The 22,612-nt window shown below is 44.1% G+C and overlaps 1 protein-coding gene across 1 annotated transcript in view; it reads right to left on the bottom strand.

Moving 5' to 3' along the window:
- KDM5B (lysine demethylase 5B) overlaps nucleotides 1-19,288 on the bottom strand; it is a 48,281-nt gene extending 28,993 nt beyond the window's left edge. The window contains exons 1-11 of the mRNA XM_035889742.1: nucleotides 19,235-19,288; nucleotides 18,926-19,060; nucleotides 16,863-16,985; nucleotides 15,796-15,966; nucleotides 9,725-9,859; nucleotides 6,032-6,125; nucleotides 4,363-4,466; nucleotides 2,743-2,901; nucleotides 2,009-2,128; nucleotides 1,144-1,302; nucleotides 508-689 (exon numbers count right to left, since the gene is read on the bottom strand). Of these exons, the coding sequence (XP_035745635.1) occupies nucleotides 508-689; nucleotides 1,144-1,302; nucleotides 2,009-2,128; nucleotides 2,743-2,901; nucleotides 4,363-4,466; nucleotides 6,032-6,125; nucleotides 9,725-9,859; nucleotides 15,796-15,966; nucleotides 16,863-16,985; nucleotides 18,926-19,060; nucleotides 19,235-19,288 (1,436 nt within the window). The remainder of the gene's footprint in view (nucleotides 1-507; nucleotides 690-1,143; nucleotides 1,303-2,008; nucleotides 2,129-2,742; nucleotides 2,902-4,362; nucleotides 4,467-6,031; nucleotides 6,126-9,724; nucleotides 9,860-15,795; nucleotides 15,967-16,862; nucleotides 16,986-18,925; nucleotides 19,061-19,234) is intronic.
- Between the last annotated feature and the right edge of the window lie 3,324 nt (nucleotides 19,289-22,612).

A 22,612-nucleotide genomic window follows, 5' to 3' on the forward strand; every position in this document is an offset into this window, starting at 1 on the left:
TCAAACTCTAGAAAAGCTGCGGTAAGGTGAGAAGTTTAAGAAGTTCAATCTATTTAGAATATCAAAGAGATGGCAAAGATCTGTCCTGATTACGGTTGACAAGTGTTTGCTTGATGAGAGGATTTATGATAGAATGATCCATCTAACAGACAAAAAAATATGCAGGATCCTAAGATTGTTAGTTGAAGCTAGATGATTTTTAAAACAACTTGCATGGTTTTTAGTTTTACATTGAGCATAAGAAAACTTTTGATGGAGTATCTGCTGCATCTCTCATGGATTTTTTTAAAACTGGGAATGGATGTCTCTTTCCAAAATATGACCTCTTGTCCAAAAGCAAATCATTGCAGGAATCACACTGTGTCAAATTTAACCCTGCTGCTACAGGACTGCGAGGGTTATTCCAGCCTGAACTCCATTCACCTGGTTTTAGACCACTAATTAAAAAGGGGAAGGGGGAATGGAAGGGAGATTGCTTCTCAGGCTGAGTTTATTCCTCGAACTCACCAATGCAGATAGTTAATCGAATAGCTCCAGTGGTCTTCTATATGCCAGCAAAATGAAGAAAAGCACATTCCTACATAGAGCCAGGGTAACTTCATCCCACAGATATCTGCAGTGATGTGAGCAAGAACAGACTGCTCCATCACAGGCATGTTGTTTAAATTCCAGCCGCTATCAAGGTATTCCTGAAAATCGAACAGCACAGTCACGGCATTATACAGCAAGAAGTAAAAAAACCCAAGGTGGTAGAACTGCCAGAAGAGCGACAGAGGAGCAGCATCCTTCCCAATTAGAAAGAAAAGAAACAGGTCAGTGAATCAAACAACAAAACCTCCATTGTCTCTGTTCTCTTCACAAACCTTATCTGACCGGCTTTGTTAAAATGAGACTTTTTTTTTTTTTCAGTCTGGAAGTTATTTATTAACTTCTAGGATAAATCTGTGGCTGAATGAACATTAAGATGTCTGATCACAGCAAATTTTCTTTAGTCAAAACTCTGACGTAATTCTCTTCAAATGCAGCGCCAGATAGACAAACCAAACCCTTTCCAACCCAGTTCCATTATTTGGCTTTCAACCGGAGGCTTAGCTAATGAAGTACTGCGATACAAACACCCACAGTGAACTCATGAAGACCTACCTCTTCTTCTGGTCTGACTTTGAATTTCCCACCCCTAACTGGGAAGCCACTGCCAAATTCCTTCGAAGCAATGTCAGCTCCGTATTCTACTGTCACATCCTCTTCAATGGTACTAACAAGTCTCCAGAATTCTTTTTCAACCAGCTCGGTGGGGACCATCTAGGTATGAGAAGAAGAAAACCAAGGAGTGCATACTCAGGATTCGGTATATAAAAGGTACGTGCATATACGCTATCTCAGGGAGGGATCTCCGTTAGCTTGAAGCAAAATGAAACATAAGAGGTTTCAGTTGAATATGAGTAAGAGCTTTACTATGGGGGTGCCCAAGCCCTGGCCCAGGCTGCCCAGGGGGGCTGTGGAGTCTCCTTCTCTGGAGATCTTCAACCCCCGCCTGGACGCTGTCCTGTGCCCCCTGCTCTGGGTGAGCCTGCTTGGGCAGGGGGGTGGCACTGGGTGAGCTCCCGAGGGCCCTGCCAACCCCTGCCAGGCTGGGATTCTGGGATGTGTTTCCCCATTTCAAAATTGCTTCAGCAAGAGGAAAAAAAAAAATGCAGCAAACATCTGGTTCCAGGCAGGGCATGGTGCTGCCTTGCTCTCTCAGGAACGGGTGATCCCTTGAGAGTATCCTCTTCCTTACAGACAATTTTTTCAAAAATGAAAAAGCCAGGGGAACAAGAAACCCTGATACCAGCAAGACAAGGATTCACCAACATGAGTGAGAACCTCCGATTTGGGATTTCACCCCATTCAAAAAGGGAATTCCCCCCTTCCCCCATTAAGTTACATATTTTAACGAAGCACAAAAAAAAAAAAAAAAAAAAATCGAAATCCACCTCATGGCATCAGGACAAACACATGAACATACATGTACTGGCATGTTAAAATAGTCCGACTTGAAGGCGTCTGCCATTTCTCCAAACGTGCGCAGTGTGTAGTCTCTTGCTGCTTGCTCAAACCCAAACGCTTCTTGAGGCTTATTGCACTCCTGCAATTGAAATGGTAATTATTGCCATAACCTGTTAATCAGACAATCTGTGCTCAGATTTTACACGAAGGGGCTGCTGTTACAGCACCTGATGGGGAAGAAGGCAGGGCACCTGACCAAAATCAAATGACTGCCCCAAGTCGCACGGTCAGAAGGAGACACCACTCTGCTTAATTTGCTTAGTTCACCAAACCACAGTATTTATTTATTGACAAATCTGCATCAAAGTTAATGAAGTAACACGCCTCCCTCCTCTAGCACAGCTAAGCAAAAAAAACCAAACCCACAATTCAGAGACTCCACACTGAAGCACCCACTGAGACTCCAATTTTAAAGCAAGGTGCCAATTAAAATCCAACGTATTCTCTAAAATTTGCGCAATGCTAAGGCAGATCAATCTTTGGCTCCAAAGTATTAAGCGATAGCTCTGCAATTTGAAGCGTGCCCAGTTTTCATTTTAGCTTTACCTTCTATGACTTTGTTTGCACAACCTTAAGTAATGACATATTGTATTTTCAATCCCTAGGATCAAGTCAAAAAAACCCAAACCAAACCACCACCACCACCAAATAAAATATAACCTGCAGCCTAACTATTATGGTTTATCGAATTACCTGAGCCAAACACTGGGGACACCTCCAGTCCCCTTTGGGAACATCATGAAGGGGTGGAATTAAACAAAAAGTATGGTAACTGTCATCACAGCCATCACACAACAGGAGACGGTCCTCATCGTTACCACTGCCACATAAGAGACATACATACAAATCCACCTGTAACAAAAAATTGCCAGAGTGGGAATTTGAGCACTTAAGGTAACTCATGGTGAAAGAGCAGTTTGGTAACTCAGGCATCTGTGACATTTGCCAAAGCTTATTTTTGTTTTATCTCTGAAATGGAAATGAGACAAGCAAACACAAAATATTTATGTAAAAGTTTAACTAACCCCCCTCGGTCACTTAAGGAAGGGCCACAAGAGTTGCAAGCCCTTCCATGTGGTTTTTTTTCCCCAATGACAGGAGACTCAGTGGCCAGGACAGTTCTGTGGATCGGTACTGGATAACAACGCCTGCTGGTGCCTCACAAATCCTTTTTCTTGTTGCTCCCACGCGCCACATGCGTGCACAGATGTTTCACCCTCCTCCAAGACCAACTGTTTGGAACCCCAGAAGAGAGAAAGGGGTTCCTCCAGATGGGAATGTTGCTTTTTCCCCCCCCAGAGGTACTGGCCAAGACCTTCATTTTACCTTGGAAAGGCACCAGCTTCCCAGCAGAGCTACATGGTTTTGGGCAGGGGGCAGCTGAAGTCTGATGGAGGTTTCAGACAGCAGCTACCGAGCCCCAAAGGTGCAGGCACTGCCAACGGGGGGAGGGCGTCTGCTGTCTGCCCTACGCCGCACCGTCATTAGCAATGGACTGGAAGGCTCTTCTCAAACTAGACTAGAGCTGGGAGGACAAAAAGATGCTGTTGTCTTACGTTGTTAAAAAAAGAAACAGCATCTCCTGCCCCTCCCCACCAGCTTTTTTTGTTTGTGGGGTGGGGGCATCAGGCTTCTAGTATTTGCCCGTTCTCAGGTATCTAGCTGTAGGCGTGGATTGAACATAGAACAATTTTTGGGTTTATGAAGGATCCAAGCAGTGGCATGGACAGAAAGAATCTCAGTATCATCTTCTCAAAAGTGAGACAAACTACCATTGCTTTCAGTTTGGGGGGGTTTTTTGGGGGGGGTGGTGTTGGGAGGTGGCGGTGTGTGGAATTGGAGCAGGAACAGGGTTATTTTTTAAGAAGCATTTGAAGGACAGAGCTTCCAAGTTAGTGCTGAAATTGTGGAATGAGCGGCAGGTCTGCTGGAGAGCCGGGTGCCGAAGCTCGCATTAAGCTCCTTTCAGGTTAAAGCGCGCGAGGGACAGAGATCAGCTCTCAGAACCATTTCTGTTTGGACTCTTCTTTCAAAGTGCTTATTTTGAGACTGTACCTTGGAGACAGAAAACAAGTTACTTTAGTTATAGAAAGGGAAACCTCACGATCCTGTTATTTTCAGCTTTGTAACAGCATGAAGCTCTGGGGACGTGTATTCCAGCAGGCGCAGATACCGCTTTGGTTCAACCACAGGGTCACATGAGCAACACAGGAGTCCTTGGCGTGATATAAATATGAGATTTCACTACATACCCAGCAAACCCAGGAACACCCGCAATCAGTAGGAAGCAGCGGGGAGGCAGGGCGTACTCACAGCGTTAGTGGGTTTTTTAGCTCGGACTTTGGATTTGTCTCTCTCTGGCTCCCCGGCATGCTCTCTCTTCTCGGGAAGTTTCACTGTGCTATGTGTTTCTTTTTCTGGTGCAACAGAAAAAAAAGAGAGGGTATTATAAAATGTTTTAATGCTTAGCACTACTTTTTATTATTTATTGTACTTGTTATCACTTGTTAAGACTGTACCACTCCAAGTTATTTGTTGAAATGTTTGTTATCACATACACACACTTGTTGCAGTTAGCTTAAGGCAAGACTGGACACCTGCAATGCCTACAGAAGCTGGAACTATCAGAAAAACCAAGCATGTCATCACGAGCCAGCAATGACTATCACAGCCCACATTTTTTGGTGTGTATTTTAAATTAATTTAAATTAAGAGTATCTTCCTAAGCTAAGATTTTGTTTCCATGCAGCGTTAGCAAGCAATTTTAAAGCAGCGTGTCACACGGAGACATGATACGGCACTCCAGCTTCCCATGACGATCTTCACACTTCAGTTCTCGCAGTGGTAGCTTTCATGAAAATGCAACGTCAACGACGAGCATGCAGCGGAGCGACCAGACAGAGAAGTAGCTCCTCTACATTCCTAGGCTCCTACCTAACCTGGGCACGTCTCTACTCAAGTCTTCATTCCTGACATTATAAAACCCCAAATCCATACAACAGTGTGCAGAACCCCAGGGCCCTGGGGCTGAAGACAAGTGGCAAGGAAGTTCTCAGCTAAAGTTACAAGTGAGCTGGAGACCTTCGCACCCGGACACAAGACAGTGCGAAGCATCTCTTGGAGCTAACAGAGATATTAGAGAAGAACGTCTGCATCTATCAAAAATTTAAGCATTAAAAAATTGCCTAGAGCTTTTTTCCTTCTACTCTTTGGGAAAAAAAAAAAAGGTTACTGCCTAGAGAGACTCCTTAAAGAAAAAAATTACCAAATTAAAAAGACCACAATCTACACAAATTTTTGAAAAAAGAAATTTGAATGAACAAAGGAGTCTGACAAACTGCTTAATTTCAGTTATGAAGTAGTTGTTCCTATAGCTGCTTTGCCAAATCATTTGTCAACAAACTTCTGTTTGATAGCATTAAACATTTCTTCTCAGTCTGAATCGGGTAACGACAGGCTCAGGACTACTGCCAGAGGCAATTTAAAAATCCGATTATGGGAACTTTATCGTTAAGTTCACAACATACCATCTCTTGTCTTCATGAGCTTCATATCCTGATTTCAAATTCAAATTCTTTCCTAAAAGTCTCTGAAATCTGAGAAATTTTTTAAAGTTTCCTCTATTTATCGCTAGTGGACTGATGCCAGCTATTTAAAATACAAAATAGAAACATGGCTCAAATCTTACTTCTGATTGCTCCAACACTGAAGTTTAAAAAGTAGAATTCTTTTTTCAACTGAAAGTTATCTTCTTCTCCAAGAACACCCCACCACTTACAACCCCAAAAAGATTTCAAAGCCATAGAAGAACTTTTACAATAAATTCCAATTTAAAAATGAAGTTAACAGAAGGTTTGGGGGTTTTTTTTTTGGTTTTTTTTTTAATTACTCTGAATTGGCCCAGCTGCTGAATTTAACTCTGGTCTCAGTTTGTACAAAGCAACAGAAGCTGCATTCACGTTTGGTTTCACGCCCCACTCACCGTTCTCACACTTCGGAGGTGCACATCCCATTCTACGTCTCAGATTGTGAGTTCTGGCTTCTGGAGGGTCAGATTCGGTTTTAATATTGGTTGCCTTAAAAAAGGAGAAAAAAAGAAGAAAAATCAGTAATGTCCTTCGACGGAACACTTTGGTTTTACACTTGTCTTTGGGAAAAGGTCACTGCCCCTCAGCTCAGCCGCTTGCTGTAGGGATCGATGGGTTTGGAAGCTGCTTTGCCTCCGAAGGAGCGAACACGCTGGCTACGTCCAGCGCACGGAGCCCGAACAGGAGAACACATACGAAGACGTAAATAATTCCCTGCAAGTCTCTACAGTTCAGTAACCTTGGTGGCAGATGCTGCAAGCAAGGTTCTGAAATATGCCTTGTGGTACTCTCAAGAGCCGAGAAACAAACTGGGGGAGACAAAAAAAAAAACCAAACAAAAAACCAAAAAAAACCCAAAAGAACAAACCAATTTTGACTTCCAAATTGGAAAAAAAAAAAAAAAAAAAAAAAAGATAAATTCTCCATACAATTCTTAATCCACCCTGATAAATGCCAGGAGAGGACTGCAGAGGTTGAGAGAACAAGCTGACGTGAGATGCAAACACTTCACTGCAGTACAGCGGAGGTCTTAAAACTTGTAACCTGACTTGTTCTGGGCAACAGCCAGGCAGGTGGAAGCCGGATAAAGGCCTTGAGGACTTCATTTCAACTCAAAGAGCCGTTCTCTAGTTACAAGCAAGTAACTCTGAAAAGGCAACCTGCATTTCTGAAATACTTCATTATTTAAAAAAAGAGTTCAGAGAGAAATAACACAGGGAACAACTTGGAGAGATTTGAAAGGAAATCCTACAAAAAGCCTGGGCCAAGAACGCTATGATGGTTTTAGTTTGATTTCAGTGGAACTTTGCAAGAAGCAAAGGAGCAAGGAACTTGGGCTTTCATAGATTTTGTTTTACTCTTGAGAAGCAGAACATTCTCCAGTCTTCTAGGCAGGGAGCTCGGTGTATTGTGGAGCTTTTGACACAATGTTTTTCCATTTAGTTCTTGTATTTCTTCCCGAAGCTTGGAGACTGTGGGAGAACAATTCTCAAATCCCTCAATGTCAAGACGGGTTTCTCCAACATTGTATTTTTTCAGCCTAATTTCCTAAGGAAATGAGGTCACGCAACCGCGCTCTCGCTGCTCACACAAGTCAGACCACTATCAACCGCACCCTGAACCCCAAACAACGCGGGCTCTGTGGGACTCTCAAAGCCAGACCTTCCAGCCTGGGTGCATCCTTGGGTATGCGAAGGGCTGGGGTTCGTCGTCGTTATCTTTGGGGGGGGCTGTAGGTTCGTTCGTTTGTTCGGGATTTTTACAGAGGTGGTTTCAACATTATGCCCCTTCGCTTTTGGTGTTCTCTTGGTCACGGTGTCTCCCTGAGACCAGGCAGAGGGTCCGTTGCTTAAGATATGCAAAAAAATGCTGTTCATTATAATGCTCAGTAATAGTGAACCAGGATCAGCTTGCACTGATCCTCAAGCAACGCCGCAACAGATGCCCCATCTTCTGCATCTTTACCTCCCGAGTTACGGCTGTTATTCTGTGCTTAAGCCTATATTTAGCTTCACAAGAATAGCTTTTTTTTTTTTGGCCTGAGCATTTTATGGTATCGATTCATCTCAGCCTGCAGCATTGTTCTGCTCTTTTCCACTTCTCTTTTCTACATCTCAAGCATCTAAATCCTTTGCATTTCAAAACCGGCCTATGACTGTCATTGCCCTTTTCCTTTCCAATTATGAACATTTTCTCCTAAGTGTTTACTGACCAGGTAGGAAAGGGCAAGGTAAAAGCATATGCATCTTACAGCTGCAGGCTAACACGTATCCCACAGGCTGTGCTTTTTGCCAGTAAGAGTAATTTGCAGAGTTTATAGTAGCTGGTTAGCCTTTCAAAAGCAGGAAATGTCAACCTGGCAAACCTGAGAACAGACTCCGGTTTTAGAAGTGAAGACACTGACAAATCCTTCTCTATCTCGTTACAGCCAAAAGCGGAGACGCGTTAACCAAACATTACTGCTCTGCAACCAGGTCAGAACAAAAATCAGCTGCGTGTAGCTGCAATGAAGGATAAAACGGATTTAATCAACTTCGCTGACTTAGCACGGAAATGGAACAGAAACACGGTAACAAATCTTAACTTTTGGAAATTATTGTCTTAAAGCACCACAGCCCCTGCCCAAGCGCGTCAGTCCACGCTGCTTAATTCAGCCCCAGCTCTGTACTTAATCAAGTATTTTCTTTCCACAGAAATCAGGTGCACGGCATCAGTAGTGCTCAGGGCAAGAGCTGACAGCGTAGCCTTGCGTTTTGGTTAAGTACGAGCCGTTAGCTTCACAGAAATTACAAAAACATGCACTTGTTGTCAGTCAGCGTCACACCACTGCCAGAGAAACAGATAAAATGTGAGCGTATCTTTGCCCTGCTGCTTATCTTTGAAGGATACGTGAGAACTAGCATCTCTCAACCGCAGGCAGACACTTCAAGTGGAAAGTTTCAGATCAAACTACCGAGGTTTTCTCAGAATTATAAACCTACTTCTAACCAAGTATTTGAAAAACCTTAATTGTAGCTCATTAACTAAGAGTAATCACAGGCAAAATTTGCAACACCTAGGCTGTACTACTTGGTAGTAATAAAGACCAAGACTAGAACATTGGGAGTTAATAGAGTCTGAGATGAACTTAAACTAGAAACGCGGATTAGAAGCCGTCGATCGTGACCTTCCTCACTCATGATGTCACCGCTAAGAAGAGCGGCTCCCGGGAATGAGCCTCCCCTACTCCTCATCTGCTCCAACAAAAGAAATCATAAACTCTCCAAAGGCAGGAGGGGAGGTCTGGGAGGGCCGAAGTCACAGGAGAACAGCTTTCCAGCAAAGGAGCTGCACAGTGATCTCCTAAAATAAGTCTATGCAGATATAATCAATACATTTTATGCTTATACAAATAAATATTATTTCTTAAGCACATGTAAGATTAATCCTGTCTGGTTGTACAAAACCATACTGACTTAATGGTATGAATTTTTTCCATAGATTACATAGTGCAAGTATAGCAAATCGATAGAAAAATAAAATACAGCAACGCCACATTGTAACCAAAACCTTCCCTGCTCTAACAGCTGGTGCAGCTCATGGAAGATGTACAGAGACCTCCCAACACATTTAAAGAAGAACGACTGTTCACTGGCTGCCCTCCCAGGAAATGACAGATCAAAGCTGCGAAAGATAAGCTGCACTTCTAGAATTTGTCACCTGTATTTTAATCTGAGCCCCGTATTATCTATAATTATGCTCAAAGCACTTACAGCATAGGCACTCGTAACTAGTGTGTAAGTGGACCGGCTTCAGCAGAGGAGCCTCTCACAACTCCCAACCACAGCAAAACACCTTTAAATTACCACACCGTTCTTGCCATATTCTTTATAATTTATGCATTTATAAACATTTAGGTACAGTTAACAATGACAAAGTTGAACGGCTGTTTCCTGCGCATATACATTCAGTGATCTGATCGAAATAAAATTTGTCCTGTAACTTAACTAAACCCAGTTGTGCCACGTTGCTGGGCGAACCCCCGCTGCATCACGGTTTCAAGCTCGGCCGCCGCAGAGCCGTTACCGCATGAAGACGGATTCCCTCACCTCTGCTCTGAGGCGTTTTGCTCGGCGAGCAGGTGGACAAGTTTCCGAAGGCTGGACAGACTGCCTCTGCGGAATGTCGTGGGGCTTGTACTCCTTATCTTTCGTGTCACTGGTGAGGTCTGGTTTCTGCAAGCACTGAAGAGACACGATTTGATTACTTCATTTCTGCCTCCACTTCTAAGACAAACTTTGCGTCAAGCAATTTCCTGGCTAATGTGCAAGAATGGAGACAGGGCCTTAATAATTACTGTGCTGAGTTAATAAAAGCAGTCGGTATTTATGACAACTGTAACATTACCTATGTGAACAAGTCACAAGATCACTTCTTCCTGCCCTTTTACTGAATGCAATAACCATAATAAAGGGTCTTCAATAAAGCTGAAGTCATCCTTTCCATTTTATGAGCACCCAGCATTCCTCTTTGGGAACACCAATACCAATTCTTCTAGCAGACGGCGCTTTTGGAGACCGTACCAACAGCATACGGGAAACTGCTACAGTGTCCTCACGCAGCATTACTGTAATGCCAATGTACAAAGCAATATGAAAGTAAATTATAGCCTACCATACCTCCCTGTCTTAAATTAAATACACTTTTGTTTGAAGAACATTGCCGAAGTTACGTTCCTTTTATATTGTGGAGAGGACAACGCTGCTGCACGAATAAAGGGCAAAAGGGGAGAAGGAGATGCAAGAACAGTTTTAGTTCTTTGAAGTCACCGAGTGAACACATTTAATTGCTGAAAACTGTGCATACAATTGGCAAGAAAAATAACAACAACAATTCCAAGTTTGTCAAGCCACACAACATTCAGTAACAGCAGCCAAAACATAACAGGTTTTAATGAGTAAACAACAAATCCTGAAGAAAGAAAAAAGTCTTATGTTGTCAGGAAGTATTTCACAGGAATTGCTGGATCCACATTTCCCCAGCTCACGTCTGTCCCCATCACAAGCGTTTTCTCAGCAAGAGCAACAGGACGGGAGGCGCAGGAGAACGGCCGCAGCGGCAGGAGGCCTGGAGCTCCGCAGACAGAAACCAGACTTTCAGAAACAAGTGACAGTGAGAAGAGGGGATGAAGTGATATTTTAGCATACAAGTCCACGTTGAAAGAAATGTGTATTTAAGAAAAGAGACGCGTCAGTCAAGGGTAACAGGACATCACCACCTACCACCCACAGACAGTCCACAGCACCGCTCCAAATAAAACTGAACTGCTGGCGGTTTCTTACAACTGCTTCTGATCTCAGACTTTGTAAGCTCCAGACTTCTTCTTTGAAAGCAAATGTCTGACTTTATTTCACCATTAAACACACACACGAAGCCGCCCAACTTTGCAGTTTATGCACAGGAGCAGCGAGTCCTGGGCGTGCTCCCGCAGAGCGTCGCGGCCCTTCCGAGGACCGGGCTCCCGGAACGCTCACGCTGGAAGACGACGATGTGAATTATTTCACATGAACATCAGCGGGAGAAAGTCACAAGCAACAATTTCTCAGGACAAAAAAAAAAAAATGGACAAGCAGAAAAGGCGAGCGAGTAGGAAAACCATGTGAGAAAGAAAAGCAAGTGAGGCTGATGCTACACAGAACATTGCCAAATTCAATGACTTTTGTAAATTCAGGTTCCTTGAATCATGTCCTTGTGTGAAACCCAAACCTTTCGCTAAAAGAAAAAAAAAAAAAAAAAAAAAAAAGTTTCTACTCCTTCTAGGAACGGAGGACATACGATCCGTGCAAGCAAGTATCCGGACAGCAAACAGCTTTTCCTAAACAAAAGGGCAATGAAACCTGGAAAGAGAAACAGCAAAAAGCAAAGCTGGCACAGCGCTGTGTTTTGGATTTAATATGAGAATAATGTTGATAACCCACAGATGGTTCGGTTGTTGCTGAGCAGGGCTTAGTCAAGGACTTTTCAGCTTCTCATGCCCGGACAGCAAGAAGCTGGGAGGGGGCACAGCCAGGACAGCCGACCCCAACTGGCCCCAGAGCTATTCCAGACCATGTGATGTCACGCCCAGTATAGAAACTGGGGGAGTTGGCTGGGGGGTGGCAATCGCTGCTCGGGAACGGGCTGGGCATCAGTTGGCAGGTGGTGAGCAAATGCATTGTGCATCACTTCTTTTGTATATATTTTATCATTATTATTGTTACTATTTTCCCTTTTTTCTGCCCTGTTAAACTGCCTTTACCTCAACCCACAAATTTTCCTTTTTCTTCCCCCAACCCTCTCCCCCACCCCACTGCGGAGGGTGAGTGAGCAAACGGCTGGGTGGTGTTTAGCTGCCTGCCGGGTTAAACCAAAAATGTCCTTTCGCTCACTTATTTCAATGAAGAGTTCAATGGAAAACAAGCCCAGAAGACATTTCCTAAATACTGAGGTTTCAACAACTATTTAAGCAGAAACATTACCCAGAGCCTCAGTAGTCTGAGGGCAAAGGTGTAGGGTTAATGAACACTTCCAGTTGTACCTAGATGAAGACCTAGAAGTGTAAGTCCTGTCTTGAGGACGGGAATTCCTCTGAACCAACTTTACTCCTAGACTGACCTCATCAACTGCAAGCACAGGTCTATAACCAAGGACACCAGATGCTCAGGTTGGACCAGATGATCCTTGAGGTCCCTTCCAACCTAGCATTCTGTGGTTCTATTTCTTCAGTCCTTTCTTCTCCCAACTAGCAAAGCCTTTTTGGTAAGGTTAAGCTTCTATCAATAATTTACCATAAGCTCATCCTACATACTGTGATCTAGATTGGGATCATGATCCCATATTCTGAGAAGATGGTTGCACGTGTAATCCTTGAACTCCAAATGGTGGCAGAGAGTAAGTTAAAAGCCCATCAGCTTGAAACCATTAAGTAGCAGCTCCTTCGCCAGGCAGCCGAAGGACAAAAAAAAAAAGGAATGTTCACAAGGCCTCCAGGATATCAAAAGATGGGAAAAAAATACAGGGATACTATGAAATCTCCTCCAGGTGTAGATGTTTATGAAGTAGTAATTTACACATAAGCCCATCACCCAGCTCCCTGTACTTGCTGAATCCAACTGGTCTACCCCTGCTGTACATCCACTTCAGGATAAGAACCATCACCCTCCAGAGGTGCTTATTCTTCTCCAGTAACAATAAAGGGTCCTAGAAAACCATCTCATGCAGAAACATCTTTATTAGAGGCATATGCATAAGTCTTTGGGCATAGGAATCCCACCAGGACATTAACGTCTTACTTTGGAATTACCCAGAATTACTGAACCTGTTGTGTTCACTGAAAAACAGAACAGCACAAGCCTGTCCCCAGCCCTGCCCCCAAACTGTAGCTGCATTTTAAATCACACAAACATCTGGGCAACGCCTCACCAGAGATGCACTGACAGAAAACTCTGGATAACTCAATTCCTGTATCCCTCTGGGCACACAGCGCGATTTGGTAGCATCGTACCGATGGTTACTGCGGCTAAGAGGATAAGCAAGGCACAGATAGTAAGAACCAGTACTCCAACAGGTTTGCTGCAACTACTCTGGAGCCAAACACCCAAGAACTGTCTAGTCCCAATGTTTCAAGGTAAGAATAAAATAAATACACCCCTGTGGAGAGCTGCTTTGAGTATTGGAAACTGGCTGACGTCAGGAATTTTTGCTGTTTGACTGAACAAGAGCTTTAATAAAAACACACTCTCTCTTCACCTCTGAACAGCTCCAGGTAGTGTCACTATCTTACTGTGTATACAGAAATATCTCCAGCTGGGCTATTTGTCAAAATAACTCCTGAAGCCACTTTAACGCATATTTAAGCCACGTATAAACAATTAACGCTACACGCAGCTCTGGATGAGATTGAAGCTATGGCACAGGCATCAGTGGGAATTACATCATTCCGTATTTTCAGCTTTTGCAGAAAAAAGTCAATGAATATTGCAAGTACTACCAATTAAAAAAAAAAAAAAAATTGGTGAATGCAAGCACTAATTTTTATGGCTGATCATCCTGGCTGCATGAAAAGCTTTTCTCAAAAGGCTCGTTGAAATACCGCACGAAGGAACCACACGTCTCAAACTGACAGCTGTCAAATCGAATCGCTGCATCTTCTCCAAAACCAAAAATCACAGATGCTTGGATTCCCAGTAAAGCACGGAACAGACATACACTAAAATGGTCACCTACACAAGGAGCATCTGGGAAAGCACCACTTATGGAGAACACGTGGAAGAAAGCCAAAAAGAATCTCATCCGAGATTCTTCCTCAAAAAATGTATTGGAAAACAAACTCAGTTGGAAGACAACATTGTCAGGAATAAAGAAAAAAAATCAAATCTTAGAGTGAAAAGTGAGCTAAAGCCAAGATATTTCTGTGGATTCTCTCAGTTCATTGAAAATGCACGGCTCTGCCACATATGGGAAGGGAGTATTTTAACAGCTTGGGGGTGGGGGAAGACTTAAAAAAATTAAGGTAGCCACACCTACACAGCTCTTCCAGAACCACATCCACTAAACACATCCGTTTGGAAGAAATGTCAGGTGCCCATTGCAAGGCAGAGCTTGGAACGTTACACTTAAAAAGAAGCGTGAGCTCATCCGAGAAGGGTGTTCTCTTCTGAAAGGGCCCACTACTGAGGAAGCCACGAGCGTAGACATCAAACGTGTGCCAGACACTCGCGCTGGGCGCATTAACTGTTTTACAACTTTTAATTAGGTCTTGCCCTGTGCAATTGCACCTCCAAAATATCAAAGCAAAGCGAGGTGTCAACAAACAGACCACCTTCAAAAAAACCCGAGAACCCACAGTTTTCAGAACAAAAAAGCAAAAGTTTTCAGTGAAATGCCTTCAGAAAGTGGTGTTGCTTTCCATTGCTTAACATGAATGTGTTTGAGCCAAGGCAAAATATTTTTGCTAGAGCGGTTTCCCTAGCACAAAGATCTTTAGCGTCAACTACATTTTGTTCTTATCCCTCCATTTGTAAAACACTCAAACTTACACACATTAAATTATTTTTTCTGAAGGGTTTGCAGAATCTGCCTGTTCTTTGCTAAAAAGCGATCGTCACTCGCTAAGTAAAAAGCCTTCAATTCCAGCCTTCCTTGACGTATATCAAATCCCTCCCTCACTTTGGTAGCTTTATGCAAAAGGCTAGTGGTGAACTCTGTAGATTTAGACATGCTTGTAATGGGATTTGGGCTTTTACTGCTTCAAAAAGTTCAATACTCCTCTCTTAAGAGGTTCGTCATGGTTGGCAACTGCAATCTATTTTGGTTTTCCAAATAAATGGCTACTGTTCTATAAGAAAAGTCCTATTCTTCATTAGAGATTATGTTGCTTCCACTGTGAACCAACCCTGAATTTTGTTTTAATGGCCAATTCTAAGCAGGAAGGATGAAGATTTAAGCTTGAAAGAAGTCAAAAGCCATACTGTTAACTACACTGCAATATCCACGAAGCAGTCTTGAACTTAGAATCATAGAATCACAGAATGGTTTGGGTTGGCAAAGCCCTTTAAGCTCCCCCAGCCCAAGCGTTCCCCTACCCCTGCCATCCCACCCCCAAACCCTGGCCCTCAGCACCGCCTCTGCCTGGATTTTAAATCCCCCCAGAGAACTTGGACACTCTCAGCGAACGCAAGATGAGTTACTGCCACAGAACTGCCGCGGTTTGATGCAGTCCCTCAGCCACTCTACGTACAAGCGCTACAGACCCAGAGCACCCTCGTTCTCTCAGAGAGATGGAGCTGCAGTGATCAGTAGTTTGCGTTTGACAAACCAGCGTTAAAGAAATCATTATAGGAAGTCTGAGCGTCCGCTATCATGATGCTCCTGCAAACAGTACAGAGAAAATACAAAAAGGCGGCATTCAAAGCAGTCAGGACGAGGTTACCTTGAAGAGTAATTCTAAAATCTTTTCTTTCAATTACAAGTTTGCCTGTGGCTTTCTGAACTGCTCGCATCAACGCCATAGGTTGCACCTTGTCACCTGCATGCCCTAAAGCATAAACTGCAGTCTTTGGAAATGTTCCATCAATAAATAAAAATGTAACAGACTGGCTGCTAAATGAACCGGACTTCAGTTCGCTTCGCTATAGCTTACCAGTAGGCTCGCTCCAGACTGGAATAAGTTGTAAGGATACAGAATGCGCTCGTAATGCGCACGGATGTGCGAGCCCACGGCTTTGCCAGGAGCGAATCCCATCCTGGTGGCTATTTTGGTCCATTTTCTCTCCTTGCAAACCACATCAAATCCTCCTTCTTCTGCAACTAGCTAAAAAGCGGAAACAAAATGGTCATATATTTAATAGTAAAATAAGCAGCATTTGAGGAAAGCACTGCTAGTTTAAAAGGAAAGACAACACCACAATTGCTATTTTAAACCAGGAAAACATGGGTTTAAACAAAAACAAAAACCAAACCCACAAACAAAAAAACCCAAACCAAAACATGAAAGTTGTTTAAAAGCTGTAACTAGGATGAACACGTAACACAGAATCTATTTGGGAAGCGCAGACTTGTGGAATTACCTTACAAACAAGTCAGCACCTTTATTAAATGACCGAACAGTAATTCAGCCTGCTTTTGAGAGTTTGTCTGCCTGCAATTTGCCATGCTTCGGCTTTGTATTCCAACACGACTTTCTAGCACAGTGCAAGCAGTTCTTCTCACTGGAGCAAGTACTATGAAATAGGCTTAAAAGCAACCAAGTAAAAACTAACTTAAAGAAACAGAGAGGACATATCCCTGGGGCCAGTGAATCCCACCCCTTGCTATCAGAATACATAAACTCCAGAAGTTTAACAAGCTTCATCCTAAAATTGGATTTTTTTTCTCCCATATTTCTAATGGGAAAACATCTTTCTCACTGCTGTCACTGTTCAGAAGCCCCTTCAGTTAAGCTGAAGTTTATTCTTGACCAGTTTGTATCCAAGTTCAACTTTAAAGAACAGCTGGAAATTTAATTTGATATCCTAGCTCAGGTGAAGACTCCCACGATATTTTATTCCCTACTCTTTTGTCACATTAGCTATGTCAGGTTAAACAAAGCAATACTTTTTCCAGCTTACATATACGCCCAGTCTCCCCTGAACATCTGTGATACCATCCCAGAAACTGCGATAACACAACATCTCTTTAGGAAGAGTTTCTCCCTTCTAACAGTCTTACTCTGTTAAGCTGAAATAAATCCAAGATCTTCCTCTCCACGTGTGGAATTTTCAGCGTACATCCTTGAAGCTCCCAAAACTTGGCAATCTGGTCCAGAAAATTCAGCTTTACACGAGTTTGGGCCTGAAAACAAACAAAAAAGAGCGGCCTACTAAACGCAGATTAAGCACTTGTATCCCAAGCACAGGGAGGACATGGAGCTGTTGGAGTGGGGCCAGAGGAGGGCTACTAAAATGCTCCGAGGGCTGGAGCCCCTCTGCTCTGAGGCCAGGCTGGGAGAGTTGGGGGTGTTCAGCCTGGAGAAGAGAAGGCTGCGGGCAGAGCTGAGTGCGGCCGGTCAGGGCTTCAAGGGGGCCCAGAGGAAAGGGGGGGACAAGCTTTTTAGCAGGGCCAGCTGGGACAGGACAAGGGGGGATGGCTTTAAACTGAACCAGGGTAGGGTTAGACTGGATCTAAGGAAGAAATTCTTTACACTGAGGGTGGTGAAACCCTGGCAGGGGTTGCCCAGAGAGGGGGTGGAGGCCCCATCCCTGGGAACATTCCAGGCCAGGTTGGACGGGGCTGTGAGCAACCTGATGTGGTTCAAGGTGTCCCTGCTCCTGCAGGGGGGTTGGGCTGGGTGGGCTCTGGGGGTCCCTTCCCACCCAAAACATTCTGTGATTCTGTGATCCCACTGTTTGTAACGTTGCAGTTGCCTGTTTGGCTTTTCCCTGTGCAGGTATAGTTTTGCATTTTTCCTTCTCATCATATGCAAAAAAAAAAAAAAAATAATCTATACAGATACCAGCGGTCTCAAGTCATTTTTTGTTCACTTTTACTGCATTTGGAAAAGTAGTTGCTGAGAACAGGCAAGCAATGAGTTACTACTTCTAAAAACTACCAAAACTAGCTGCATTGCTAGGATTTGTTACATGAAATAAATTATATTAAAAAAAATTTACAAAAAACAACCCAAACAAAAAACCAACCTTCCCCTCCCCCCCCAAAAAATCCCAAACCAGAAAACCACACCAAAAAAAGGGGTTTTTTTGTTACCCCTTTTCACTCCCAACTGTATTTGTTTCATTTTTGTGGATATAAAGCGGTGAGGGCAGGGGAAGCCAACTCGTCTGCTCGCACAGCAATTCACCCAGCACGGTAACTGGACCGCTGCTGTGTTAGAGCAGCAGCTTAGACTTTAATTTTGACACATTTCATCGTTATCACATTTTCTACTCTTAAGGTAAAAAACAGCCATGTCTATTCCGACTAGCTTGCCCTTAAACTCCAGAGAGCTCTGAACCAGCTTGCAGCCACACAAATCTCTTTCATTTTTACCACCTGAAGCCAGCGTTCGAGCCCTTACCCTGGCACTTCACATAACCACATCAGGACTTTAGAAAGCGAGGATCACAAGAAAAATCAGGCAGGCAAAGGAGTCACCGGCATTCCAGTGCGCACCAGCAGCAAGCTACCTGGGACTCACAGAATCACAGAATGGTTTGGGTTGGCAAAGCCCTTTAAGCTCCCCCAGCCCAAGCGTTCCCCTACCCCTGCCATCCCACCCCCAAACCCTGCCCCAAGAGTGACTCCTCACCACTCCCTCCTCCTAGCCTGAATTCATGAAAGCAGTGAATCAAAGTGCTTGCGAACAGCAAATTTTGTACCAACGGAATCCAGATTTTGCAATTGTTCCTTCCAAATGGCTTGTTATTTTTAAAGCACTTTGTAAATGTTTCATCTCTGCTACTTTTAAAAGATGCTGTACGCATGCAAAATGCAGACGCAAATCTATAGCACTTGAGAATTTGAGTTTAACCACTTATAAGCACCTTGGTGTGGAAAAGGCCTGAATTACATCCCTTTAATGGGCATTAACTTATAAATGTGATAAACTTTATATGTTTTTAACCAGGTTCTGAAACAGATACATTTCTGTGCTAATTAAAAACTGATGCTCAGAGGTCCCGAGTGCTGTCAGTGCAAGCAAGCACAGCTCAGGGTCAATCCGCTGGAAAACACCACCTCCCAAAAAAATATTTAAACATTTTGGAGCAGGAGCAATGCTCAGCTTTACAGTTTACCTCCAGTTCATTGAGCCTCTGGATCCTCGGTGTAAAGTGAAGCTTATCGACATCACATGCAAACGGAGGCTGCCAGTCCTGGAAAAACAGAAGAGCTTCATCAAAAGACCAGGAAAATGATGGGAACTTCCCTATCTGCCAGTCAAAAGCCAGGCAAGCCCAAAGCACGGAACAGGTCTCTGTGGTTTCCAAACCCCCCTCAGCCCTGAGCGGCTGGGCAGGAGCCCCTCAGCCCAGGAGGGGATCCCAGCGCGGAGGTGGCACAGGACCTGCCCGGTGCACCCCAGCCCGTCCAAACCATCGCCGCACCGCCCCCCACTGCCAGCTCCGGCGAGGGCTACTTCTGTTTCCAAATGACTCCATGTTGAACAAGCCCAGAAAGCAGGCAAAAATTAAATACGCCGAGTTAACTCCTGCCAATCTCATTGTCCACCCCTTAAATATTTCATTGTGCCTTTAAAACAGACAGATACTGAAACCTCGAAATAAATGGTGTTTGGGGACTAAGGACTTGTCCTCGAAGATAAGCCTTCAGCGGCACGCTGCGTCCCCGGGCAGGGAGGCACGGCGCAGGCTGCTCGCCCCGCTCTCAGGACAGCCGTCACCTGCCAGGGCCCGTTCCCAAACAGGCACCGTACGGCAGCCGGGGGTTGCGTCCTCCCAACAGCGAGAGGAGACCTCCCGGGGAAGCGCTGCCGCCCTGCGTGTCAAACCCAGCCAGCGCTTTCAACGGGGGTTACGGAAACTCAGTTACGCCTCCGAGACGGGACGTCACTGCCGTTCGCAAATTCAGTATCGTTCCCGCACAGAACACCGAACAAAGCGCAGTTTTGTAACCCGTGATCCAAACCGTGACGCCTGCCTCGATCGGGAGGACTAATGTTTGGTAGCAGAGACTTGAAATGCTCATGAAGGGCAAGTGCGGCGGTTCGCGTTCATGAACGCTGCTCTCCAAAGCAAACAGCAGCTGCACTAAAAAAACAGGAAAAAAAAGCTGCTTTTCTTAATTCCTTGTTTGCAAACATTCAGGAACAGCTGGAATATGACCAATTAAAAAAATATTATTATTACTTTGACAAAATACCTGCAACTGGTAGTGTTATTTATAAATACAACCATAAAGCAATTTTATCTTTTAGATCTCTGACATCTATCACGTGCAGTTGGTTTGGCAATACTCAGCTTCGCTAAGCCAAATTAGATTTGATTTAAACTTGACAGTAATTTATTACATATAAAGCTATCTTATTATCACTAATTACAGAACGAAGATAACGTGCATGAGAGCTACTGACAGTGGAGTAAGACAAGAGCTTTCTACCAGGAAAAAGAACATTTCCTCAACACCTGCAGGCTAAGGCAACTTAAAAAAGATCAGCGTCGCAAGCAGAGTATTTGCTATTTTAGCAGACGTGCTAAACTAAGTATTGTCAAAAACCACCATAAAGGACACACAAAGCATCTACAGACAAACATCCAGGCTTGATTCGATATTATGACAACCCCATCCCAACACTGGAGCAAGCCCATGGCAGAGCCCGGTATTTTCACCACGAGAGGAGGTACGCAAGAGTCACCGAGAGCGTGGAAAACCTGAAGAGCAAAGAGGGACGCCAATCTACGCGCTTTATCAAACACAGGTTGACTAATCCAGACCTCTAAATTAGTAGTAAGAGAGAAGTCTTCTGATCCTACAAGGCATTTTCAGCACATCAAAACTTGGCAAGGCCAGGTTGAAATGAAAATTTGAACTGGAAATTAGCTGACAACGGGGGGTCAGGATGACAAACTGTCAAGAAGATGGTCAGCCCCCAGCCAGCGGGACAAGCTTCTCAATGGTTTTTGTTCTTTTAACCACAAGACAGACTGGTGTCCAACGGCACGATGTTCTTGAACAACTAGATGAAATTAACCCTACATTTTTGTTTGCCAGAACACCAAATGCAATGAAAATTGCAAGTCTGATGAAGAAAACATTTGACGTTCTTTTGTAATGTCCTGATATTTGATGGTCCCCAAAGTGTAAGATGAGAAACATGACTGGGAACGTTTAGGGCAAGATTTGAAGTGTCGTACTTCAACACGGCAAATCAGACTTTCAAGCTGAACCATCAATAGGCACAAGTCTGGAGTTTGTTTTGTATGTGAAGACAGAAGACAGGCAACCAAACTAGGAGAGAAGACAGAAGACCCATGGGACATTCCAGGGACCAAATTAAATTGCCGACAGGAGAGCTGTAAGATCCTGAGCACTTTGCCTAGGCTAAGAGAGTAAATGAAAACAGAGGCCTGTGCTGACTGATTGCTTAGCTAAGTAACAAGCCAAGGCTGTCTCCAGGTGGGCCATGCATTACCCTAAACCAGGATCCCATAATAAGGATCTGCAGAGGACAAGAAACAGGAATAAAAAGAAGAGGAGCAAGAATTCAGCTCACCCAGGCGATGACGCTACCTCTAACGCTGTTACCAAGCCTGACGCTGTGCTCCAGGGCTATCGCTTGCAGATGAAGCACTGGCAGACCATCAGTAAAGCCAGAGGGGAGAGGAGAGGAGAAGGCAGGAGACTCTTCAGGTTGGGCCACATGGCCCCGGGCACAGAGTCTGCTGCTCCGGGGCAAAGCCCGGAGGAAAGCCTGTGTGCCATGGGGACACAGCAGGAGGAACAGGATTCCTGCCTGCTCCTACAGGCTCAAGCTCAATCCCCAAGAAATAAAGAGACAAGAGTCTCCAGGACACACACAGACCTAGGAGCCACTGCTGGAAAGCAGCCTGTCTTCAGGCAGGACAGAAGCAAGCTTGTCCCCTCTGCTTATGAAAGCAAATGAAGAAGTTAATGTGCGTTACCTTACAGAAACGCCTCATCCACAGCACTGCATGCTGAAACACAGTACTCAAGCATTAGCTGATTAGCTCCACACATCTCTTATTTATTACTGACTGGCATACATTTTGGGAAATTCTTTCTTTTTGGCCGAAGACGCTTACTCCAGCAACTCAACTTATCTAGTTCATCAGGAAAAGTAACACGACTCCAGACAACCCAAGCTCCCACAACAGGTATTTTCTACACCTTCCAGTTTAAGTTTAACGATACTGAATGAACAACACACACACCAGGACACACTTTGATGGGGCATCAGCTGTTTTACAAAGAGAAGCTTTGGAAATTCGATCTATTCAATGCAGGGCTTTCAGCAGACGGCTTTGCAGTCTACCAGGCAGATGGGTCCATCAACCAGAAACAAAAATTTAACAGCCTTGAAGTGTTCAGCTTTTAGCAAGGAGAAAGTCATTACAAAAACTTGTGTTGAGATGTGGTAAATTGGCTTAATGAGAGGTAACACTGGATTTACTCTGGCTTTTGACATTTTTAAGCAGGTAGAGCTGAGGGAAATGCATGCATATTATAAAATAGGCGGTATTAGATTGTTGCAGAGAGACTTCTGACTTTAGAAACACATAGGGTGGGCACATCCCCTTTATCCCAAGCTGTTTCATACAATATTAGTCACAGGTACAGATACAGAGCCATTCAACATTTGGAGAAACTACAGCAGGCGTCGTAAAGAAACCATCCCAACGATCATGGATTCACGTTAAAGTCATCAACAGTTCATTTGGGAGCATCTGAACCCCTCAAAGTTGATAAAGCAATGAGAGTAATATTTATCGTCTTATATTCCAGGG

Source organism: Egretta garzetta, unplaced genomic scaffold (genome assembly GCF_000687185.1).
Source record: "Egretta garzetta isolate BGI_Z169 unplaced genomic scaffold, ASM68718v1 scaffold202, whole genome shotgun sequence".
In the NCBI taxonomy this organism is placed as follows: Eukaryota; Metazoa; Chordata; class Aves; order Pelecaniformes; family Ardeidae; genus Egretta; species Egretta garzetta.